Source organism: Sordaria macrospora, chromosome 2, assembly GCF_033870435.1.
Source record: "Sordaria macrospora chromosome 2, complete sequence".
NCBI lineage: Eukaryota > Fungi > Ascomycota > Sordariomycetes > Sordariales > Sordariaceae > Sordaria > Sordaria macrospora.
In genome coordinates, this window is record NC_089372.1 from 1,200,443 (window position 1) to 1,220,975 (window position 20,533).

General features: G+C 53.2%; 6 protein-coding genes across 6 annotated transcripts; 4 read left to right on the forward strand and 2 right to left on the reverse strand.

Moving 5' to 3' along the window:
- Window positions 1–1,253: 1,253 nt before the first annotated feature.
- Window positions 1,254–4,617, forward strand: SMAC4_04387 (uncharacterized protein). The gene has a single exon (XM_003343681.2). It carries the CDS (start codon window positions 1,386–1,388, stop codon window positions 4,494–4,496), a length of 3,111 nt encoding a protein of 1,036 aa, XP_003343729.1. The 5' UTR covers window positions 1,254–1,385; the 3' UTR covers window positions 4,497–4,617.
- Window positions 4,618–6,190: 1,573 nt separating this feature from the next.
- SMAC4_04388 (uncharacterized protein) lies at window positions 6,191–9,352 on the forward strand (the record flags this gene model as incomplete). Its single annotated transcript, XM_024655558.2, has 2 exons — window positions 6,191–7,801; window positions 7,854–9,352. The coding sequence occupies 2 exons, from the start codon at window positions 6,191–6,193 to the stop codon at window positions 8,955–8,957; spliced, it is 2,715 nt and encodes a 904-aa protein (XP_024511434.1). The 3' UTR covers window positions 8,958–9,352.
- A 948-nt stretch (window positions 9,353–10,300) lies between these two features.
- SMAC4_04389 (uncharacterized protein) lies at window positions 10,301–11,293 on the forward strand (the record flags this gene model as incomplete). Its single annotated transcript, XM_003343683.2, has 1 exon — window positions 10,301–11,293. One exon carries the CDS (start codon window positions 10,301–10,303, stop codon window positions 11,291–11,293), a length of 993 nt encoding a protein of 330 aa, XP_003343731.2.
- A 139-nt stretch (window positions 11,294–11,432) lies between these two features.
- SMAC4_04390 (uncharacterized protein) lies at window positions 11,433–12,871 on the reverse strand. The gene has a single exon (XM_066090102.1). It carries the CDS (start codon window positions 12,598–12,600, stop codon window positions 11,599–11,601), a length of 1,002 nt encoding a protein of 333 aa, XP_065946022.1. The 5' UTR covers window positions 12,601–12,871; the 3' UTR covers window positions 11,433–11,598.
- Window positions 12,872–14,627: 1,756 nt separating this feature from the next.
- On the reverse strand, window positions 14,628–18,351 carry SMAC4_04391 (uncharacterized protein). The gene is made up of 2 exons (XM_003343685.2): window positions 17,828–18,351; window positions 14,628–17,758 (listed from the first exon to the last, which is right to left on the reverse strand). The coding sequence occupies exons 1-2, from the start codon at window positions 17,916–17,918 to the stop codon at window positions 14,859–14,861; spliced, it is 2,991 nt and encodes a 996-aa protein (XP_003343733.1). The 5' UTR covers window positions 17,919–18,351; the 3' UTR covers window positions 14,628–14,858.
- Window positions 18,352–18,494: 143 nt separating this feature from the next.
- SMAC4_04392 (uncharacterized protein) lies at window positions 18,495–20,180 on the forward strand. Its single transcript, XM_003343686.2, has 3 exons — window positions 18,495–19,321; window positions 19,494–19,803; window positions 19,875–20,180. Exons 1-3 carry the CDS (start codon window positions 18,924–18,926, stop codon window positions 20,001–20,003), a joined length of 837 nt encoding a protein of 278 aa, XP_003343734.2. The 5' UTR covers window positions 18,495–18,923; the 3' UTR covers window positions 20,004–20,180.
- Window positions 20,181–20,533: the final 353 nt, after the last annotated feature.

Consider the following 20,533-nt stretch of genomic DNA (forward strand, 5'->3'; position numbering starts at 1 on the left):
CATGAGTCCACGGACAAGTCCAAGTCTAGACGAAGAAATTTCTACAATAAAAGGAACATGCACGAGTCACCTCCCTCTCCCATTACCTTCAATGTCGTCGCATCTTTCAGTTATACTGACACTACCCAGGGAGACAACAATACCTAACCAGGTTCCTCAAACTTGTTGCGTCTTAAATCGGGAACACCTGTGGAGCTAGTCTCCAGCTTATCCAAAAAGAAGTCGGCAATTTATATTGCGAAGCTATCTTCCCCTTAATTGACTATCTACAACTTTGGTGATCAAATTCACGGTCCTGATGTTAAACGCTCGTGTGCACCGACCTCGTAACGTTTACTACAACTACACTAAGGTCTTACCCTCACCCCCTATCTATCCCTGCTTCTACTTGGCGTCTTCTATATAGCGAAAAGAAATGGTCATCACGCATTCGAAGAGGAGTAGTTTATGCTGGTTCCCGTCTTCTTATCAGGTTTGTGTTTTCATCTGATCTTTTTCTCTGCGTAGATTGCGGTTGTAGACCGCTCAGACTGTGGCCTTGAGGCTGATAGGTGGTGCAGCTCACACCAAACTTCGTGACATCTTGTCTCTTGCTGCTTTCATACCTAGATCTGAAAAGGGAAGACAAGAACGTGATGGTCCTTGTGAGAATGGGGAATGGTTGGCTGACTGGGCTTAAGTGGTACTGGAAAAGAAGCATGATAAGGGGGTTTCCATTTGAGTTGTCAAAGACGTGCAACCATGTAAAAATTGAAAGAAGATTGCAGTCATCTCGTAAGGTTGAGCTCAAGTTGTGATGACGTCGAGTCTACGGTGTAGAGGTAGGTACGTGATGGACGATTTCAATCCACCAACAGAAACTGCAAACGACGAATTAAAAACTTCCAGGTTACACGCTAACGCCATCCTTCGTATTCTGAATTGTTCACGGCAAACGGAAACCACCCACCTTTAACTCCGATTTTCGATGTTGCGGTCCGTTGGTCAAAATGATATCGTCCAAAATCCATCTCCAACTCCGCCCGAAAATGGCATCACAGAAGGAAAGCCAGGCCAAGGATCGTGAAGCTGGATGGGGGCCGATTGTTGGAGAGAAAATGCGTCGACCCCGCGCGTCCTCAATTGGACGGACGGCGAGGAGGCACTTCAGCCGCGCCTCAGTTAGTGCATACCAGCCCGATGTGACCTCCAGCTTACTTCTTGACAACTCAATCGCGACGACATTGGTACTACCGGCATCTCCTACCCGGCCGCGTCCGCCGCGCGCGACCATGTTATCGCAACCACGCGCCTATTGATCACGCTTGCCTTTGCGTTAACGACAAGCCCAGTTGGGCTGGGATCATTCCAAGTCACCAACACGCTTGTCCCCAGGCGAAATCAAGATGGCGGCCCTTCCGGAGAATTGGGAGATGGACTACGATGGAGCCATCAGCCGTTGGATTTACCGATTCAAGCCTACGGGGCTCACCCAGTATACCTTCCCCAAGCCAGGCGACGAGTATCCCGAATTTGTTGGCGACTTTGGCGGTCCAATGTCACCCGAGGACAAGTTCTTCAGCCAAAGGTTGAAGAAAGGGAGTGCAGGAAGCGAGACAATCCCAGCTTCTCCTCCATTCAACATCAGCACAACTGCGACTTCAGCAAACTTTTCTGGCTCAAGCTACAAGACTCCTCCACCATGGTTTCAGCCAGACGACTTTATGTACATGGGCCCCGGCGCGTACAACGACAACAGCCCAGAGCAAGGCGAAGATGAGGCTGCTCTACCAGCAACTGATCCCAAGACACCAGAGTCCAAGTTGACTAAGCCGTCAACTAGACCATTCATCTCGCCTGTAACAAGCACAGAAACTACTCCTCTGGTTAACAATAGCCGAATCTCTGTCCTGACGATACCGGAACAGAATACGCCAGCAAGAGTTGAAAGTGCGCCGACAACAGGGGATTATATCCAGTCTCCGGTTGTTCCTATGTTGGATGGTCGTCCGATAAACCAAGTGTTCCCTATCGGTTTCGTGGCCGAGTTATACGGCGAGTCGACTGCGAGACCTCGAGAAGAACATCCAACCGCAGCGGAGCTGCCGGGTCATGAGGCACCCATCAGAAACATACAGGTGGCGAACTCAGATCAACATGCACCTGTCGAGTTATCCTCCGAAAGCATCAGCGTGAAGGCCACCTCGAAAGGAACTAACTGTCAAAAGGCAGATCGACTGAGTCTCAATCAAAAGACGGAGTCAACTCCATTCATACTTGGTGCCAATTTTGCCTCCGGGCCTTCGAATCCTGCACCTGTCCGCACACAAAGACATTCCATACAAGGACAGATGCTATCTGGAGTGGAGGTAGCAGCTGTGTCATCAGAGAAGCAGACACCGGAAAAACCTGGGTTGGATGAACAGGAAGGAAAGACAGAGCCTGGAGCAGAGATTGAGTCTAACTCAAAAGCCAACGGAGAGGCGGACAAGGTTATTGCTCAACGGGTACCGTCCATTCTTCAACCTGCCCGCAGACGCCCAAAACCTTTGCAGAATGCTTCTGGCTCTTCGACTACAAACCGCTTTGTCCACAGACCGCTCTATGACCTTCCAGAATTAGATCATCAGACTGTGAAACCACTACACGGCCATCAGTCTATGACTCTGCTCAATAAAAAGGACGTACTGGACCCCCCACCTGTGTTTACGAGGACAAATACTTTACCTGCAGACCTGCCTTCACTGCCTTTCATGGGAAGTGGGTTTTCCTCAAAGACCGAGACGTCTTCGCCAGCTCCAAAGCCACAGCACCAATCTTCACCACCGCCAGCGCCAGGCGAGGAGGAACCACAGATGGGGTCCAGCTTTGCGTCAACAACTAGACCGCATAGGGGAAGCTTAAGCGACTACGCGAACCCAGTTCTTCTTGATATCGGGCAGTCAGTGAACCCTCTGAGCATCATCCGAAAACCTTCTCCAACTGAAGCCCAAGGAGTGGATCAATCGTCTTTAGCAGTGAAAAAAGATGATATGGAACAGACGGCTCCGATGCTAGACCCGGAGTTGGCTCAGGCAATGCGTGAATGGGCGTTTCGTCCCCATTATGAACCAAAGCGCGCTACTGAAATTGTACTGGGGCTGTCTAAAGACGGTCTCACAGCAACCCTGTGGTGTCAAGAAAGGATGCAGTTACGCGGGATTCCAACCGAGGACTTGACTGAAACACTGCCGGCCACTGCTATCCAGGGAACTTCTGTGCCAGGAGATGGTTCGCATAGTCTCTCACAGCCTGAGACCTCAGATTTAGTGCCTCCACGCCCTGAAAAGATCCCACTAGACAATTCCCAGCCCGCATTTACTCCTTACCGTCCTCCGGCAGGGGAACAAACCATCCGCCGAAAACCTATAACTGAGCCTCAAAGTCATGAAATGCCGACTTCCAGTTCAGGGTTTGATCAACAAACCGGTACCTTCCCTCAACAAGGAACGCGAGACTGTTACGTACTGCCTGGTTCCCACGAGCAACAGCCTCCATCGTGGAGTGTTGAAGCCCTGCCACAGCCAGATACCAGCAACACAAACATCCCACAAACCTTTCCAGCACAACAACTGTTCGCCAACCCACAGTCCCAAATACGGGCGTCTACGTGGCCGAAACCAGAATCAACAACTCCGATCGCAGGCCAAATGGACGATCTGGCGTCAAAACCGCTTCCACCCGTTCCTCAAGTCGTGCCCCAGTCTATGCCCCAGGCTCGCGGGTTACAGACTGAGACTTCGTCGCCTGTTGTGAAGGAAAAGCGCGGGCTACTTTCAAAGTTCAGAAGAACTGGCAACACCGGCAACTCCTCGAACAAGCTTCAAAAGTCGGTCGTGAATGGCTATCCCACAGCGAGTACTAGCGTTCCACAGCCACAACCCCTCGTGTCTTATCCGCCGCAGCAAAGTCCACGGCAGAACACTGAGACACAATTCCAGAATCTCCCATTGCACCCAAATCAAGTGCAATTTCAAGGACATCAATGGCCTGCGGCCACACCAGACGCATGGTCAGCATATGGCCACGATCCGCGTGTGTTCACGCCAACAATTCAACTAGGAGGACCCCAACACGAGCCTGAATTTGTATATCAGAGTCAGCCGATGCCAGCCCAGCAGCAATGGGATTACCATCAACAACAGCAGCAGCATCATCATCAGGTGGATAGTAGAAGGGAGAGCGAAGTGTCTAACCTGACTGGCACTTCCTCACCTTCACCCGTTCCCAGCAACGCAGACGCGGTATCCATCGCGGAAAGTTCCAGAGTGTCGATAATTAGCAGTCATCACACTCGTCCTGGAAGCGAGGGTGCTGCCAGTCTCGCCAGTGTCAGCACCATTGGCAGGAACAGTGAGGCCACTCCGCCGCCCAACTTCAACCATCGCAACGGGCCTGGCCCGAGCAGATGGGGAAGTATATCTGGAGGGGGCGGTGGTGGTCAATATGATGGCTCGGGGTGGGGTGATTTTGACTAGAGGATCTTGAGGATATTTCTCCAGCTCTTTGGATATGAAGGCGATCCGAAGTTGACAATGGCACTGAGCTCCTTTTCTGTCGTGCAGCCCAGAAGTCGAGACGAATCAAGCATGGTGTTCGACATCTGTTCCTGCATGCTTCTACACCACTAACACCTGACATGGGCACGCCCCCTTCATCCCGTCCGCTAAGCCCAAAAGTCTCCGAGGCAATTCCCATTTCCCCATCCCCCCAGACATTAGGGGTCCGCCAAAACCAAGGGTCCAGGGTTTGGGTTAAGGATGGCTCGGGGGTCCCCAAGAGGGGCGTGGGCAAACGGGCGGAGGATCGGCAAGGGACGGTGGAACCTCAGTGGGCTTTACAGGGGCCTTTAACGGACCACACGCAGAAAGATACTGCTGTGTGACGTCACAGCACATTCTGTAGTCTTGTGTCGCCAACCAACAACGACTGATCAACGACCGAATGCCACTCCCGAATCGATAACTCGAAAAAATCAAAATTGGAGGATTGGATGGTGGTGTGTCTGCATCGGGAGCCAGACATGAAGCCTGCGTGGCTAAAGGGAAGTCTTGGATCAGGAACGGGATGAATGGATGCCGGTGGCTTTTCCGTTTTGAAACGAGTCAGTCAAGACTCTTGGCTTCATTTAACATGCAGGAGACACTCGATCAAAATCTTAACATGAGAATAGGAAGAGGGAACGGTGAGAGGACACAGTGAGATTCAGCATCTTCACAGCTTGACAAGTTGCTCCTTCACTCCAACAGATCAAGTTGGAATGCTTGCCGAGATGCATTACAACGCTGTCTCGCTTGTGATCACAATGGACAACTGCACGCAAGACAATAACAACATGAATCTCACCGCCGAAAAAGGGAACAAGCAATCACCGATCATGATCATCCACAAAGTCCCTGACACCATCCCTCCATCCCCGCTTCAACCGGCTTACTAACAACAGCCGGACTCTTCTGAAAGGCCGTCTCAAGCCCCCGTGGCCCCGTCCGGCCCCCCGCTTGCTAACCAACTGTTTCGTCTGCAACCGTCCACGGTAGCCACGGGCGGCCGTCCATGCCGTCCCTGCCGTCCAAACTGTCCTCCTGGTCGCACCCGGCAACGCGAAACACGCTTTCCCGATATGCAACCTCTCCCACGTCTTCTTATCGCACCTCCCTGTGTTCTTAGACTTGTTCATCTTCACTTGTTGCCCGCGCTTGGCCGGTGGGTCGCGCTTCTGTGCCAAACCGCTGATCCATCTCCACACCCCGGGATTTCTGAACATTTTCGTAAACACCGAAGCAAGTCAACCTCCTCTTCTCGGCCATGGAGTCGCGGGTCCCCGGTCCCGATCCCAAGGAACAGTGGCCCCCTATGCAACACCAATCCCCACACGTGTTAAAGTGGCACACGAAATCGATTTCAAAGGGTTCCTGAATCTTGCAAGTGGCGTCTTGGATCTATCTTGTCGGTTTCCGTCTTACACGGATGCCCCTTTGAGAGTTTCTTCCAGCTATCTCTCCTTTGCGGCTTTCCTGTCACGGGTAGCCCCCCTTTCTTCCACCCATCTGTTTGATATTTACGCCCGGGCCCCGTCCCCCCCCCCCCCCCCCCCCCCCCCCCCCCCCCCCCCCCCCCCCCCAATCGATGTTTGACAATGCCCCCATCTATAGACTGTCCATCGCCCCGTAGGATGTCCTCTGCGAATCCTCCACCAACCTTGCACGTCCGGGTGCCGTCCGAGGTTCCGACTCCTATGGACCACGACGATGACTATTATAAACACTCCAACGGTATCGACCACACCCACCTTCATGTTCCCGACTCAGGCGCCCTCAGCCCGGCCTCTTCTGGTCATGGCGACAGGGAGATGGCCAATAGGTTAAACGACGACCTCGAACTCATGCGTGCCGAACGCATGGTCTCCAGACAAGTACGGGAAGACGAGTCGAGGCGGTCCAAATCCAAGAACAGGAGTACCGAAAATCTCGAGGACGTCTTTGATACAGTCGCCGGTGCCGGTGCCGGAGCCGCGCCTACCCCGGCAGTTACTACCGCCGCAAAGACGACATGGCTTACCCGCACTTGGGCACGACTAAGGAAGTTCCCACGAGTGCTGCGCTACATCGTCTACTCGATTCCTCCAGCCATTCTTATCCTCATTCCCATCTTCTTGGATCTTTTCGCATACAATAGGCATCAGGATGTCGGCGAGAACCGGGGTGTTAGGCTCCTCTGGTTCGGCATTTGGTTGGAAGTCGTTTGGCTGAGTCTATGGGCTACTAGGGTTATCACCTGTCTCATGCCATTCGCCGTAGCATGGATCGCCGACACCTTTGGGTCCAGCAACCACAAGAAGTGGAAGGATATTGGCCGTCAACTCGAGTTCCCTACCGCCATGTTCATCTGGATGCTGGTCGTCTTGGTGACCTACAATCCGATCCTAAAGGACCACCGAATCGACAAGGGCGAAGATGCTGGCGACAAGGATTCCGCCTGGATCTCCATTGTGTACAAGATCATTCTCGCCTTCTTCATTCTCGCGGCACTGAACTTTGTCGAGAAGATCTTGATCCAATGGATTGCCTCCTCGTTCCACCGCCGGACCTATTCTCTTCGCATTTACGAAAATCATGCGCAGATTGAGTGTCTCGTCGCTCTGTACACATATGCCAAAACTTGTCTCGAGGCGCAGGATCCGGTCTGGAACCCCAACTCGGTTGGAGGCGACTCGTCCGGGATGCGTACCCCGATGAAGACCATGAAGACGAACGCTCGGCAAGCTTGGAGCAAGGTCGGAAACGCCGCCAACCGGTTTGCCGGCGATATCACGGGCAGGCGCATTCTGAAAGGAAACCATCCCCGCAAGGTCGTCATGGAGCTGCTTCGTTCGACCAACTCGAGTTACACTCTAGCTCGCGTCTTCTACCGTACCTTTGTCCAGCCTGGCAGAGACACTATCACGTTGGAAGACATTCTGCCCGCCTTCCCCAATCAGGAGGAAGCGGAGACCTGCTTTGCTGTTTTCGACAAGGACTTCAACGGCGACATCTCCATGGAAGAATTGGAGATGGTCTGCAGCGAGATCCACCTGGAGAAGAAGGCCATTGCGGCTTCGTTGAAGGATCTTGATTCGGTTATCAAGAAGCTTGACAAGGTCTTCATGTTTATCATTATCGTGATTGTCATCATTGTGTTTATCAGCATCATCTCCAACTCGGCTGCTGCCGCGCTGACCTCGACGGGCACCGTTATTCTGGGTCTGTCTTGGTTGCTTCAGGCGACAGCCCAGGAGTTCCTTCAGGTATGTCGTCCAGGACTGCAAATATGATGCAAAAACACTAACGTGTAAATAGTCCATCCTTTTCGTCTTCGTCAAACACCCCTTCGATGTCGGCGACCGCGTCACCATCTACGGTAACACCGGCTCCCTGATGCGCGGCGACGACTACTACGTCCTCGAGGTCTCGCTCCTGTATACCGAATTCAAGAAAATGGAAGGCCACGTCGTGCAAGCGCCCAACTCGATCCTCAACACGCTCTTTATCCTCAACCAGCGGCGCAGTCAAGGTCTCGCGGACCCCGTCAACCTGACGCTCCGCTTCGGCACCACCGAGTCCCAGATTGAGGAACTCAAGGCCCGCATGCTCGACTTCTGCATCAAGAACCAGCGCGACTACGCGCCCCGCATCATCTCCGAGGTGAGGACCATCGACGAGGTTTATAGTATCAACATGAACATCATCTTCTTCCACAAGAGCAACTTCCAGAACGAGCTGTTGAGGCTTACTAGGCACAACAAGTTCGCTGTGGAGTTGATGCACCAGATGGACGACATGGGCATCCAGGGCCCCCGTCTTATGGCCCCTGGTGGAAGGCAGAATATGCCTCTGTTTTGGTCTCAGGTTCCTGGTGGTGGTGGTGCTGGTGGTGCTGGTGGTGCTGGTGGTGCTGGTGGTGGCGATGGCCAGCTACCTGTTCAGAACGGAAACGGAGGACCGCAGCACCAACAATTCCAACAGCCACCAATCCAACCAGTTCCCCCACCATCCATCCCCTCCCCTTCCCCCTCCGACTTTTTACGCCGTCGCCACCGCGCCGACTCTCGTGCCACGGTAGTGGAATCAGGCGTCGACTTCCAAGACGTCTACATGAACCGCCGCCCCGAACCGCTAGGCGGGCACGGAATCCATCGTCTGGCGTCCATCAGGCAGCGTGACGAGGAGGAAGAAGAGGATGAACTAGACGAGAAGAAACAACTCAGCAATGACATGGCGTCGGAACTAGACCAGAGATTGGAAAAGATGTCGAGTAGGGGCGTCAGTCCCGGCCCCAGACCTAGTCGTGACGGGAGCATGTCGCATACGTCGGGGAGGAGAGCGAGGATGAATATGTTTGGACGCGGGAGGTCAAGGAGTGTGGTGGCGGCTACGCAGCCGCCGGGCGGAGACCAGGTTTAGGTTTTGGGTTGGGGTTGGGGTTTGAGAGGTGCGAGTGGTGCGAGTGGTTTTGGATTGATGATGTTATGACATGATGACATGACATGACAAAGATGGGTTTGCCAGAGCCTTTTGCTGGATATGGGATGTTGGATGCTGGATGCCGCACTGGAGCATTGTTTAATAGGGAATAGGAGACACGACACAGAGTGAATGTGTCGAGCGGGGCGATGGGATATGGATATGGATGGCCATTTAGATATTGTCCTAGAGCGTAGAGCTGAAGCTATTGGAGCGGGAGCGGGAGATGGAAGGGGGACGGTTCAGGACGGTTCCCCGCGGGTGTTTTATACCTTCTTTGCACTTATTTGTTTAGCCGGTTAGTTTTAGATACACACAATTTTTGAATGAAGATGTTAAAAACAGCTATTGGACGAGCGAAAGGTATCAGTCACACTGATCGTAACCTTTTCCGCATTCCGCAACTCTCTTTGCAGGATGATGTTTTAAGTAAAGTAATTGTGGCTGCGAGCTGGACTGCTCGTTTTGTCGCAATACCCATTCACTCTCTTGCATAGGCGAAGTAGAAAAAAGAGGAAAAAGAAGCAAAAAAAAAGGGAAGGAAAACAACGCTGGGAAATCGCTTGGAAAACATAGATAATAATGCTCGCTGGACGTTTCGTTATGGATGGTACTCGGGGCACATTGGTCTGAGGGGCGCTTCGAGCCCAGACGAGTAGGTAGATGTTTCGCTTGTAAATATACGGCAGTAGATAGATGTTTTCGCCATGGATTTTTTTGCGCTGACTTTGTATATTCGCTGTATTTCGCTATATTTCCGTCAAGCAAGCAAATGTTATAGTGAGTGCGCCCACCATAGCTGGGTGCCTAGCACTTGTCCAGACAACTCCCCCCCCTAGTTGCAGATTGCGAGTTGTGTCGACAAGTAGCCCTCGAACATGAATCGAACGCTGACCTCGACTCGAGGTTCAGAACTCGAGAGAGACCCGGGGCGGACCCGAGGCGGACCCGACCACTTCAGGGGAGGCTAGTCCTATTCAGGCATGGTCAAGTCTGAATTACTGTCGCTTGCAAACAACAAAAAAAACGGATGAACACCCGCTCGGTGAACAAACTCACCTACACCTTGCTCACACCTGGCTCGCTACACCTGTTATCTCACAGTTGCAACTTGCAGCCGTGAACAAAAATACAACCACCCGTACCAATCCTCACTCGCCTTGCCAGTGCAATCACGGTTCACAATTACTTCGATCACCACCGTCATTTGAGCCATCCAGCCAGCTGCAATCACCAATTCCCCGAAATCCAACAAAGAAACAACATCAACAACAAAGAAAAACATGTCATTCCGCCCACGCCCAAACCCACGATTCCTCAACCTCGGATTTGGCGCCGGCCGTCCGCGCATAGGGCCCGCCGGGAGTCGGGATCAGACACACGAGCTTTCACAATTCAGTGCATCAACAAAGTCGCGCTTCTCAACTTCATCTTCATCCTCAACGCCGCTACCTCACGCCAGCCCTCGTCCCCGATCCTACCAATATCATCACCCGGGCCGCCAAAAACAGCACAACCACAATCACAGCAACCGCTCCTGGAACCAACAACAACAACAACAAACCCGCCGCAACAGCACCAACTCCAACTCCCAATCAAACCCCAATGGCCCCAACCCCAACAAAAACACCAACAAAAACTCCGAACGACTCTCCCGCCTCCTAACCCGCCTCCCCCGCTTCCTCCACCCCTACCTTCACTCCCTCCGCTCCTCCCCCTCCTCATTCATCGTTGCTTTCTTAATTCTGCACGAGATAACGGCTGTTCTCCCCGGGTTGGGGTTTTTCTATTTCTTTCATTATTACGACACTGGCCACGATGGCAGCGATGACGAGGACAGCGAGGCAAAGACAATTGGCCGAAGATTCGAAAGTTGGGTAATGGGGTGGATGATGAAGCATGGATATTCGGAAGTTATCGACAAGAAGATGGAGGGGTTTGAGAGGTGGTTTAGGAGGAAGGGGTATTTTGGGTTTGATGGAGGGCAGGGGAAGGAGGATGGGGATGGGAAAGAGGAGGGGAGGTTGAATGCGGTTGAGGCAGAGGGTGGTGCTGATGGGAAAGAAGGAGAGGGAGAAGGAAAAGAACAGGCTTTGATGAAAAAGTGGCGGAGTGGGGATGAAAAGTATAGAGTCTTGGTGGACGCTGCGCTGGCGTATGCGATTACCAAGGTGTTGTTGCCGGTGAGGATTATTGTGAGCGTGCAAGCTACGCCATGGTTTTCTGGGGTGTTGGGGAGGGTGAGGAGGGTTTTTGGTCGTGGGTTGAGGAAGTAAAACCAAACCACACATATGGGATGTTGAGTGTTGAGGGACACAGTGGCTCCCAGCCTCAATAGAGGAGGGCGATGAGATGGGAACACACTAAGAAGCGAGCGGGAACCATTCTACCAAGACGGCTTCTCGATCCATTAAACCAGTGTCAGTTTCCGTTACTACATCTGCTACTCATTATCATTAAGTTATCCTCGTCATTCAGCCATTGATCCCGAGCAAAGAACCTTCTTACTCTTCTCTACCAGACTCATGCATTATCTCCATCCGTTTCACGTACACCTCAAGAGCCAATGATAGATGAACTCTCAAGCCTCAACAACCCTCTTACAAATCACACCCGTCTTCTCCCCCTCTCCCTCCGCCTTGCACTTCGCCAAAGTCCCTCCCTGTCCAGCATCATAAATCTCCAACATCTTCAGTTCCGTGGCCACCTTCTCATCCGTCAAATTGTATCCAAACCACGTCGCGACACCCATCTCCGCAAACCTCACATCCGTAAAATTCCCCAGCGCACTGGGCAGCTCGGGTCTCTCCTGCAGCGGGAAATCCTCCACAATCCAGCTCGCCTGCGCCGAGCACAATCCCGGCATGTTCTTCCAGATCAGACTGCCCGTGGCAATCGGTATCCTGACTTTACCATCCACGCCCTTGGGGCTCTGCGGCGGTCCAAAGTTCTCCACCAGCACCCCGCCAGCTGAGCTCCCGTGCGGTCCCGTAGACACGGAGAACCGCAGCTCATCGCCGGGCGCAGCCTCGAAGCCGAGAAACCCCCGGGCGTGCTCGGCAGGGTACCACTGCGCCCAGACGTACGGCGTCTGTTGGCCGTCCAAGGTGCCGTCCCAGAAGATGTCGACTCCCGCACGAAGGGATTGGCCCAACGGGTTACATGTGTTGTTGGTCCCGGGAAGGATGAAGTTGTCCGTGGCCGAGGCCCCGTCGATGCCGACCCAGATCGAGGCAGAGTACTCCCCTACGACGTTGCCGGCTGTGGGGCCCGATTCGGGCATGTAGATCTTGGGAATGACGACGGAGCCGGTGACGGACTGGATCATGTCTTGGTTTTGGGTCGGGTGCTCGGGAGTGGCGGCCGGTGGGTGATAGGCGAGGTAAGCGCCTGCGCGGAGGGATTGCGGCTTGCTGCCGGCGACGGCCTTGATATGGGCATTGCCGGCGTAGGTGGGTGGGTTGTGGGCGAGACGGCGGTTTGGGGTGTGGGTGGCATCGTCCCGTCGGAACTTGAAGGGAAGGGTGAAAGCCGTGGTGGAGGCGGCTGTGGCCGTTAGGGTGAGGAGGGTTGATGGTTTCATGGTTGGTTGTTGTTCGTAGTATTGTGTTGATGGTTGGTGGAGTGAAGTAGTAGGCGATGAGATGATGAGGTGAGTGAGTGGATGGGTAAGAGATCGACAACAAAAGGGAGGGAAACCCTTTGGTTAAATCGAATTCAAGACCTCGTGTAAGTGGAACTTGGACCAGGGGGTTCGACGGATGGATGTAGATCCCTTGGATATTTCTACCAGGGCGCGGGACACAAAGTCGATGGATGGTTGGTTGCTTCCTTCTCTCTCAGTGTTGGTTGCTGTAAAAAAAAATAGAAGGAATAAACTCCTTTGAAAAACTCGCAACCCACAATTTCTAGGTCAGGTAGGCAAGCAGGCAACGACGAAAGTAGCGACTCAAGTATGTAGATCGAATAATCAGATAGAACAGGCAAGTCGATCTCAACCAACTCTTGCCATACCATTCGTCCGGCACGTCGTCAAGGAAGGAAGGAAGGAAGGAAGGAGAGAGAAAGAAAAGTTGTAACAAACAGAAAGAAGGTTACGGGGTTCGGTTTTTGGAAAGATGCAAGGCAAGCAAGCAACGTCCCAAACAGCACACATTATATGTAAATAGCAACCTAACCAACAGGCCTCATCACACACAGCCTCACGACCGACGACCCAACAAAGCCCGTTGGCCCAATTATATTTGAAACTTTGAACAATGCTCCATGTTCCATCCGCCCATTCATCGAGGTATCGAATCAATCCCATTGATTTTGCTAACCCTGCGAAAGACAGGGCACGACAGTCGTAGATACGGCCGCCCGCCCCATGGGGACGGAGGATACATAGCTCCCTTGTCGTTGTTGCTGTTGTTGTGTCATCCGTCCCCGTCCCCAGTTTGATATTCTACTAACAGAGGCAAGTAATACTGTGTGCCACAAGCGTGTCACCCCTCCAGCCCTCCTCGTGAGGTCGTATGTACCTTGCCGTTGCCGTCTTGACTTTCCTCTCGGCCTCCCGAAGATTTCCATTCAGGAGCAAGCAAATGCGAATCATCATCATTCCACCACACTTCGTATCACTAGGGCACTAAGAGGAAAGCGGTGTTTGGCACATATCACGGTACTACCACCTAGTCTACACTACACTAGCGAATGCTGTCCAAGTTGGCTTTTTACCCGTTGCCCGGCGCCGGTTTGGGTAGGTTCGGTAGGAAGAAGGGCCTTTTGACTCTGGGGTACGCTGTGAAACATGGAAAAACACACAGGAAGAGTTAAGGAAGGATTGGAAGAATCGAAGGGACCAGTAGTCGCCCACAGAACGGTGATGGTATCAATTCTCAAAGGCTCGCAAGCTCGGTAATGAAATGCAGGGGCAAGGCACGAGAGGCGCCAGAGGCACCAGAGGCACCGAAGGGTAGGATTCCACCACCACCACCACCACCATCAGCAGCACCACCACACCCAAACTCAAACCTCACGCCACCGATCTGCATCGCTCAACGGACCAGTCAGAACTCAAAACCATCTTCTCGAAAAAGAGAGGCGAACAACTTCGAGGTTACCATTGGCGGAACCAAGTCCTTCCACTGAATGCCAGTGACGGCTCCCGACAGCTCCTCCCAACATTCGGTGCGGCATCTGTCCCGGTCTGTCAGGAACACAGCTTGAAGCGCACCACTACACTACCATAGTGAAGGCAGGGACATACACAGTACACTACTTTCATGCACCGAAGCATTAAGCAATGCCATCATTCGTATTCAAGATCCAGGGCCTGTGAGCACCCGATTCGTTTAGGTAAGCGTGACCTGCCAACCTACTTTGAAGGAGAGCCCACGCCATTTATGGAACTGAACCAACCCAACAGCTGTGCGTGTGTTGTGTAACGGGACTTGCAAAAATCGGAAAGGCTGCTTGCTGAATGGAAGTCGACAAGGAAGCACATCAGGTCACAGGCTGCTTTGTGAACGAAAAGACCTAAAAATAACCAAGAGCAACTAGAAAAACAACAAGCATAGCCATGTCAACCTTTCCTGCAAGTATGTACGAGCTTAGCTTTCTTTCTCATCTGTACTTAGATTTGTCTGTAAGAATATGGCGTTGAAATAAACTAGGGCTGCATTCAGACCGATGCGGAAACACAACGTCCAAAAAAGGCGAGCGGTGTAGTGTACATGAGACACCGCGCAACACCTCAATCATTCATCCAAAGCCTCCTCTCTTCTCCTGTCATGTCCTCCCCACGCCTCCTTCTTCTACACTATGTAAGCCCACCTGCAGCTGGGCCCCGCACCCCATCTAGGCGAAGGAAATCTTCCAATCGGCACCGATCCTCGCGCCAACCTTCTTGACAACCGCAAATGCGGCCCGGCCCTTTCCGGCGGGGGTGTACTCGACCGTAGCAGTCCAGGTCTTCCCCTCGGACTCCACCGTGACCTCCTTCTGATCCCAAGACTTGGGGGCGCCGACGATGAGGATCTTGTCGACGGTAACCTGGTGCATCTTCTTTATCCAGTCGCCCTCCTTAACCTTCTTGCGGTCCTCGCCGTCAACGGATGAGATGGTCTTGGCATCGCCGTCGAGGGTAAACTTGCGGTAGATGTACTGGCCCTTCTCGAAGTCGTACGAGTCGCCATCATCGACGTAGAGGTCGCCCTCAGCGGTTTTTCCGTCCTTGCCGACGGTCACGACAAGGGTGTAGTCGTCCCACTTCATGAGAGTGCTGGACCGACGGGGCCGGTCACGGCGGGCGAAGATGTGGCCACCCTGCATGAGGAGAGGAATCTTGTTGAGGGGAGCATAGAGAGTCACGGTCTTGCCCTTGCCAGAGGGGATGATGTCGTAAGTAAAGTAGTCATAGTAGACCTCGTTATCAGGAATCCAAATATCCACGGTCTCCTTGTCCTTCTGGGTGACAGGCTTGGCTAGCAAACCGGTATTTCCAACGAAGAATTGGTCATCAATAGCGAAACCAGCCTCCTCGTTGGGATGAGTGTAGAACATGGGCTTGACGATGGGCTCGTTGGTAAGGTAAGACTGGCGGAAAGCGGTATACCAAGACGGCAGAAGACTGTAGCGAAGACGGAGAGCGGCAGCAATGATGGTGGTGTAGGGCTCACCGGCAAGGTAAGGCTCGCGGCGGCGGGAGTCAATGTGGGCATGGGCACGGAAGAAGGGGTAGAAAGCACCAGCCTGGTACCAGCGCGTCAACAGCTCCTTCTCGGGGTTACCAAAGAAACCACCGACGTCAGCACCAGAGAAGGGGAAACCGGCAATGTTCTGGCTGAGAACCATGGGGATGGAGCCTTCAAGATGATCCCACGCAGCCTGGTTATCACCAGTCCACATAGCGCCGAGACGTTGAGAGCCAGCAAAGAAGGAGCGGGTAAGAACGAAGGGACGACGGTACTCGCCCTTCTCGCGAGACTTGAGGGCCTCGAAAGTAGCGTTATGGAATGTCAATCCATTCAAGTTGTGAAGGTCACGATGCTCCCAGTTACCGTAGTGAAGGTTGTCCTTGGGCATCGTCGTCTCAGGGCCGTTGAACACGGAGGGCTCGTTCATGTCGTTCCAAATCCAGGTGTTCCTCATGGAACCCTCAAACTTGGCGTACTTGAAAAGCGTGGCCCACCACTTTCGGGCGGCGGCATTGAAGCCGTCAACCCAGTTAGATGAGCCGGGCCAGCACCAACCCTCGAAGATCTCGCCATCCTTGTTGTTGACAGCAAAGTGCTGAGACTTGAGCTCGGAAGAGACTGTATAACCGTCAACATTCTTGATATGGGGATCGATAATGGTAACCAGCTGGCGTCCATGGGCCTCAAGCTGCTTGCCCATGCCAATGGGGTCGGCAAAGCTATGGGCATCCCAGGTGAAGTACTTCTTGTCATCGGTGTACTCGATATCAAGCCAGATGACATCGTACGGAATGTTGTACTTGTCCATCTTGCGATCAACATCCTTGACATCCTCGTCCGACACGTAGTTCCAGCGGCACTGATGGTAGCCGAGGGAAAACTCTTGAGGCATGGCGGTGGTACCGGTGAGTTCGGAATACTTGCGGATAAGGTCCTGAGGAGTAGGGCCCAGGAAGACGAACACATCCAGGAGACCGGTCTCAGAAATCCAGTGAGTGTTGGTGTTCGTCTTGGAACCAATACCCAAGGCGAGTGGGTTCTTGGACTCCTTCTCCTTGGTAATATCAACCCAAGTCTCGGCAGCGTTAAGCCAGAAGATACCAACACTCGAATCCTTGCGATGGGCCTGCAGGAACGGGATGGATCCGTACAGGGTCATAGGGCTGTCAAGGATATACTCGAACACATCGGCGTTGTACATGCGGTACGGCTCGTTGTAGTTGCCTTCGCCGCCACGAGTCTGCCTGAGAGACAAGGGGCCAGTATGCGAAGGGATACCGTAGATGTGATCATAACCGACGAAAGAGATATCCAGGGCAACGCTTTCGGGACCACGGGGCTTGGAGTCGGTGTTTCCGCCGAAGCTCTCGTCCCACCAAGTGTTTTGGTCCTCACCAGGGTACGCCTCAGGAATCTGGGCAGCGGTAGTCTCAGCAGTCTCAGCGGTTTCGGTAGTCTCGGCCTCGCTGCTATTCTCCTCGCCCTCCTTCTTCTCGGGCGCAGGAGGGGACTCGATCCTGGGCCTCCAGTGTTCCATGTTCAACAAGCCCTTGTCGTTCAACTTGATATGTGTGGCACCATCGCGCTTAAAGTCGATAGAGAAGGGGGCGAACTTGATGGTGGCCTCGAACTTGGACTCGGGGCCGTATTGAACGGTGATCTGAGTCTTATCCTCGTAGTCGACCTTGGCCTCCTTGTCGAGGGTCAGCCCGCCGACGATAACCCACTGCTCGGCCTCATTGTAGCGTTCCTTTCTGGCCTTGCTGTCATGGCGAAGCTCGATCTCGCCCTTTTGTCTCTTTTCTTCGTCGACGGTGACACGTGCGGTTCCGGATTCGAGGAAGGAAACGGTGATGGGAAGGCGGACGGCCTCGCCGGCGTCGTTGATGGTCTTGAGAATGGTGGCCTGCAATTGACCGCCCTTGAAGGAAGCCGACTCGGCGATAATGTTGTAAGGCGACTCCCATGCGGTATTGCTTAGAACGTGGTCGGCAAAGGCCCGGTTGCGCTTACAGAAACCGGTCTGGTCGCATTTCTTGAAATCGTGCTCCTTGACGGCAACTGGGGAAGACAGTGTGTTAGTGTTAGGATATAGGGTTTGGGATTGGGAAGTGAACAGGGCAAGCGCACCAGCTGGAACAAACAGGCCGGTCAAGGCAGATGCAAGACAGAGATATGCCGTCCAGCCTCCCGACATGGACAGCTGGCCCGAGCCCAGCATCTCGAGTGGTGGTGCACCTCGCTGAGGTTAGAACTCGCTAAGAAAGTCAAAAGAAACACCAAGCAAGAACAGACAAGCAACAACAAAAGGGGACTGGTTAGAAGCTCGTCTGGGTCATCAAGAACAACACTCCCGGGTTTGCTAAGGTATGTCGCAGAGTCCCTTGAAGCTGTCGTCGACTGCAGTATACTCCGCAGCTGTGTAAGGTAAGGTAGGTAGAGGTAATGTAAGCGGAAGTCACGAGTTGGGTTGACCTGTTGTCGTCAATGGCAATCAATGCCTGCCGTGTTGGCTTCAAGATGGCAGTTGTTAGCTGGCAGCATCGCAACAAGTCCACATCTCGGTGGCCGATGGCGTCGAGTGGCCCCAATTCGCCCCGTGGAAGCCAAGCAGGCCAAGCTGTCCCCTGCCAGCTAGCGCACCGCTTGGCATCGCGGGATTCGTTAGATGCATAGTGGCTCTAGATGATAAACCGCGGGGTAAGTTTTGATATCTGCATGACGACCTCAGCCCACCGTCTCAGTTCTCAGGGCCTGTAGTGTACAACTGACTTGGGCGAACATATGTTCCTCTAATCAGTTGACCTGGTTGTTCGTGATTAATATGGCATTCGAGGGGAATGACTTCCTTTAAATATTGAAGAGCATTGGGGGTTATCTCGGAAAGAAAACCTCAGCTGCACAGGCCGTACAGATTCAATGGGGGGAGCTCTGCGAGCTTTGCTGGCACCCATCGTGGCTTCTCGTCTTTCCGGCCTCGTTTCCGAGACGTTGCGCAACCACTTAAACAGAGACCCATAAGACCAATTGACGGACGGCTGCCTGGTCGCTTGCTGTTCTCTGCTCCATCAAAACATTGCCCCTAATTTCTTCAAACCCGTCGCGTAGAGTTGTCAGCTGTTTGCTGTCCTGCTGCTGAGTCTGGACCAACATTCTTCTAAAAATCAGAGCTTTGAGCTAAGCTTTCATCACCTCACCAACTGAAATAGCTGCATCCAATAAGACCATGTCGAACACTGACAGCTCGGAACATCTGCGACGAGAATCAGACGGACAACGCAGACCGCTGCCGCAAACTGAAGTGCAACAGAAGCAGCCCGAATCGGGAGGCGCAATGGCTGCGGGTGCTGATTCTAGTGGTGCCCAATCTCGCCAATCGTCCCAATCGAGGGGAAGGGGGAGCTCCAGAAGGAGACGAGCCAGGTCACCCAGGGGAACGGGCCCACCAATTTTTTTTCCGGCCGCGTGTGGACTCCTCCTAGCAGTCCTCCTTTTCTATCTCGGCCGCCTCTCCTCGTCTTCCTGCTCGACTTCTCCTTCTCCATCATCAATCATCATCCCATCACAAATCTATACTCCCTCACAGGAACCACCCATAATCAAAATGTCCAACCAGGAGCAGACGTAAGTTATTTTTTACTACAACACGGGAATTCAAACCCCTCGGTTGTACCCCGCCATCTTTATTGCCGTCTGTTACGCTCGCGCCCATCATCAACAGAAGCGCCAGCAACACCATCACCCAGCACTACTCACAATGCAACAGAGTCGATTGACTAACTTGCGCCTCTAACAGCTTCATTGCCGTCAAGCCCGATGGCGTCCAGCGTGGCCTCGTTGGCAACATCGTCTCTCGCTTCGAGAACCGCGGCTTCAAGCTCGTTGCCATGAAGCTCACCAGCCCCGGCCAGGCCCACCTCGAGAAGCACTACGAGGACCTCAACACCAAGCCCTTCTTCGCTGGCCTCATCAAGTACATGAACTCCGGCCCCATCTGCGCCATGGTCTGGGAGGGCAAGGACGCCGTCAAGACCGGCCGCACCATCCTCGGTGCCACCAACCCCCTCGCCTCCGCTCCCGGCACCATCCGTGGTGACTTTGCTCTCGTATGTTTTCCCTTCTCTTCATTCTTCCTATCTATCTGCGCAAGGACAACTACTAACGGAAAAACCAACAGGACATGGGCCGCAACGTCTGCCACGGCTCCGACTCCGTTGAGAACGCCAAGAAGGAGATTGCCCTCTGGTTCAAGCCCGAGGAGCTCAACCAGTGGAACCACCACTCCGCTGCCTGGGTTTTCGAGTAAGCGTTTGCTTACAAGAATGCCTGACAGCACTCTCCTCCCGTTGTTTGCTTGCTTAACCTCGAGCAGCGGCGGGAGGTATATCTAAGGGTATCATGTCTTTGTTCCGGTACATAAATAAAGGAGGAGATATAGAGAGCCTGGATGATGAAAAATAATGAGAACTAATTCCAAAACCTGTCTGCTCCTCTTTGCGGTGATATCGTGAGGTTTGGCGTTGCCATGACAATGCTCAGGTATACATGCAATGGTCTGCATCTTTGGGTGGGATGGGATGTGCTTGACATCACGCCCATCTGCACGAGCCGCAGAGCAGCAATCATCTCGTTAATCCTCTCGGTCCGGGCAGTCGAGCAGCATTGACAAACTGACGGATGGGCCCGAGAACGGCCGGGTAGGGCGGCGAGAGCTGTTCAGCGCAACTTAGATTCCTCTTGACGTGTGCAAGTGGTGAATTTGACAAGTCGAGAGCCTCTCAGCCTGTTAGCTTTTCACAGTCTCCATGCATTATCTGCGGCTGGATCTGGAGCCGT

What these genes read in the sequence shown, in the direction of transcription:
- SMAC4_04387 (XM_003343681.2), top strand. Translation starts at nt 1,386, where the DNA reads ATGGCGGCCCTTCCGGAGAATTGGGAGATGGACTACGATGGAGCCATC.
- SMAC4_04390 (XM_066090102.1), bottom strand. Translation starts at nt 12,600, where the DNA reads ATGAAACCATCAACCCTCCTCACCCTAACGGCCACAGCCGCCTCCACC.
- SMAC4_04391 (XM_003343685.2), bottom strand. Translation starts at nt 17,918, where the DNA reads ATGCTGGGCTCGGGCCAGCTGTCCATGTCGGGAGGCTGGACGGCATAT. An exon ending in CGGCCTGTTTGTTCCAGCTG is followed by an intron (nt 17,759 to 17,827) that starts GTGCGCTTGCCC and finishes TGTCTTCCCCAG; the next exon opens with TTGCCGTCAAGGAGCACGAT.
- SMAC4_04392 (XM_003343686.2), top strand. Translation starts at nt 18,924, where the DNA reads ATGTCGAACACTGACAGCTCGGAACATCTGCGACGAGAATCAGACGGA. An exon ending in ATGTCCAACCAGGAGCAGAC is followed by an intron (nt 19,322 to 19,493) that starts GTAAGTTATTTT and finishes CGCCTCTAACAG; the next exon opens with CTTCATTGCCGTCAAGCCCG. An exon ending in TCCGTGGTGACTTTGCTCTC is followed by an intron (nt 19,804 to 19,874) that starts GTATGTTTTCCC and finishes AAAAACCAACAG; the next exon opens with GACATGGGCCGCAACGTCTG.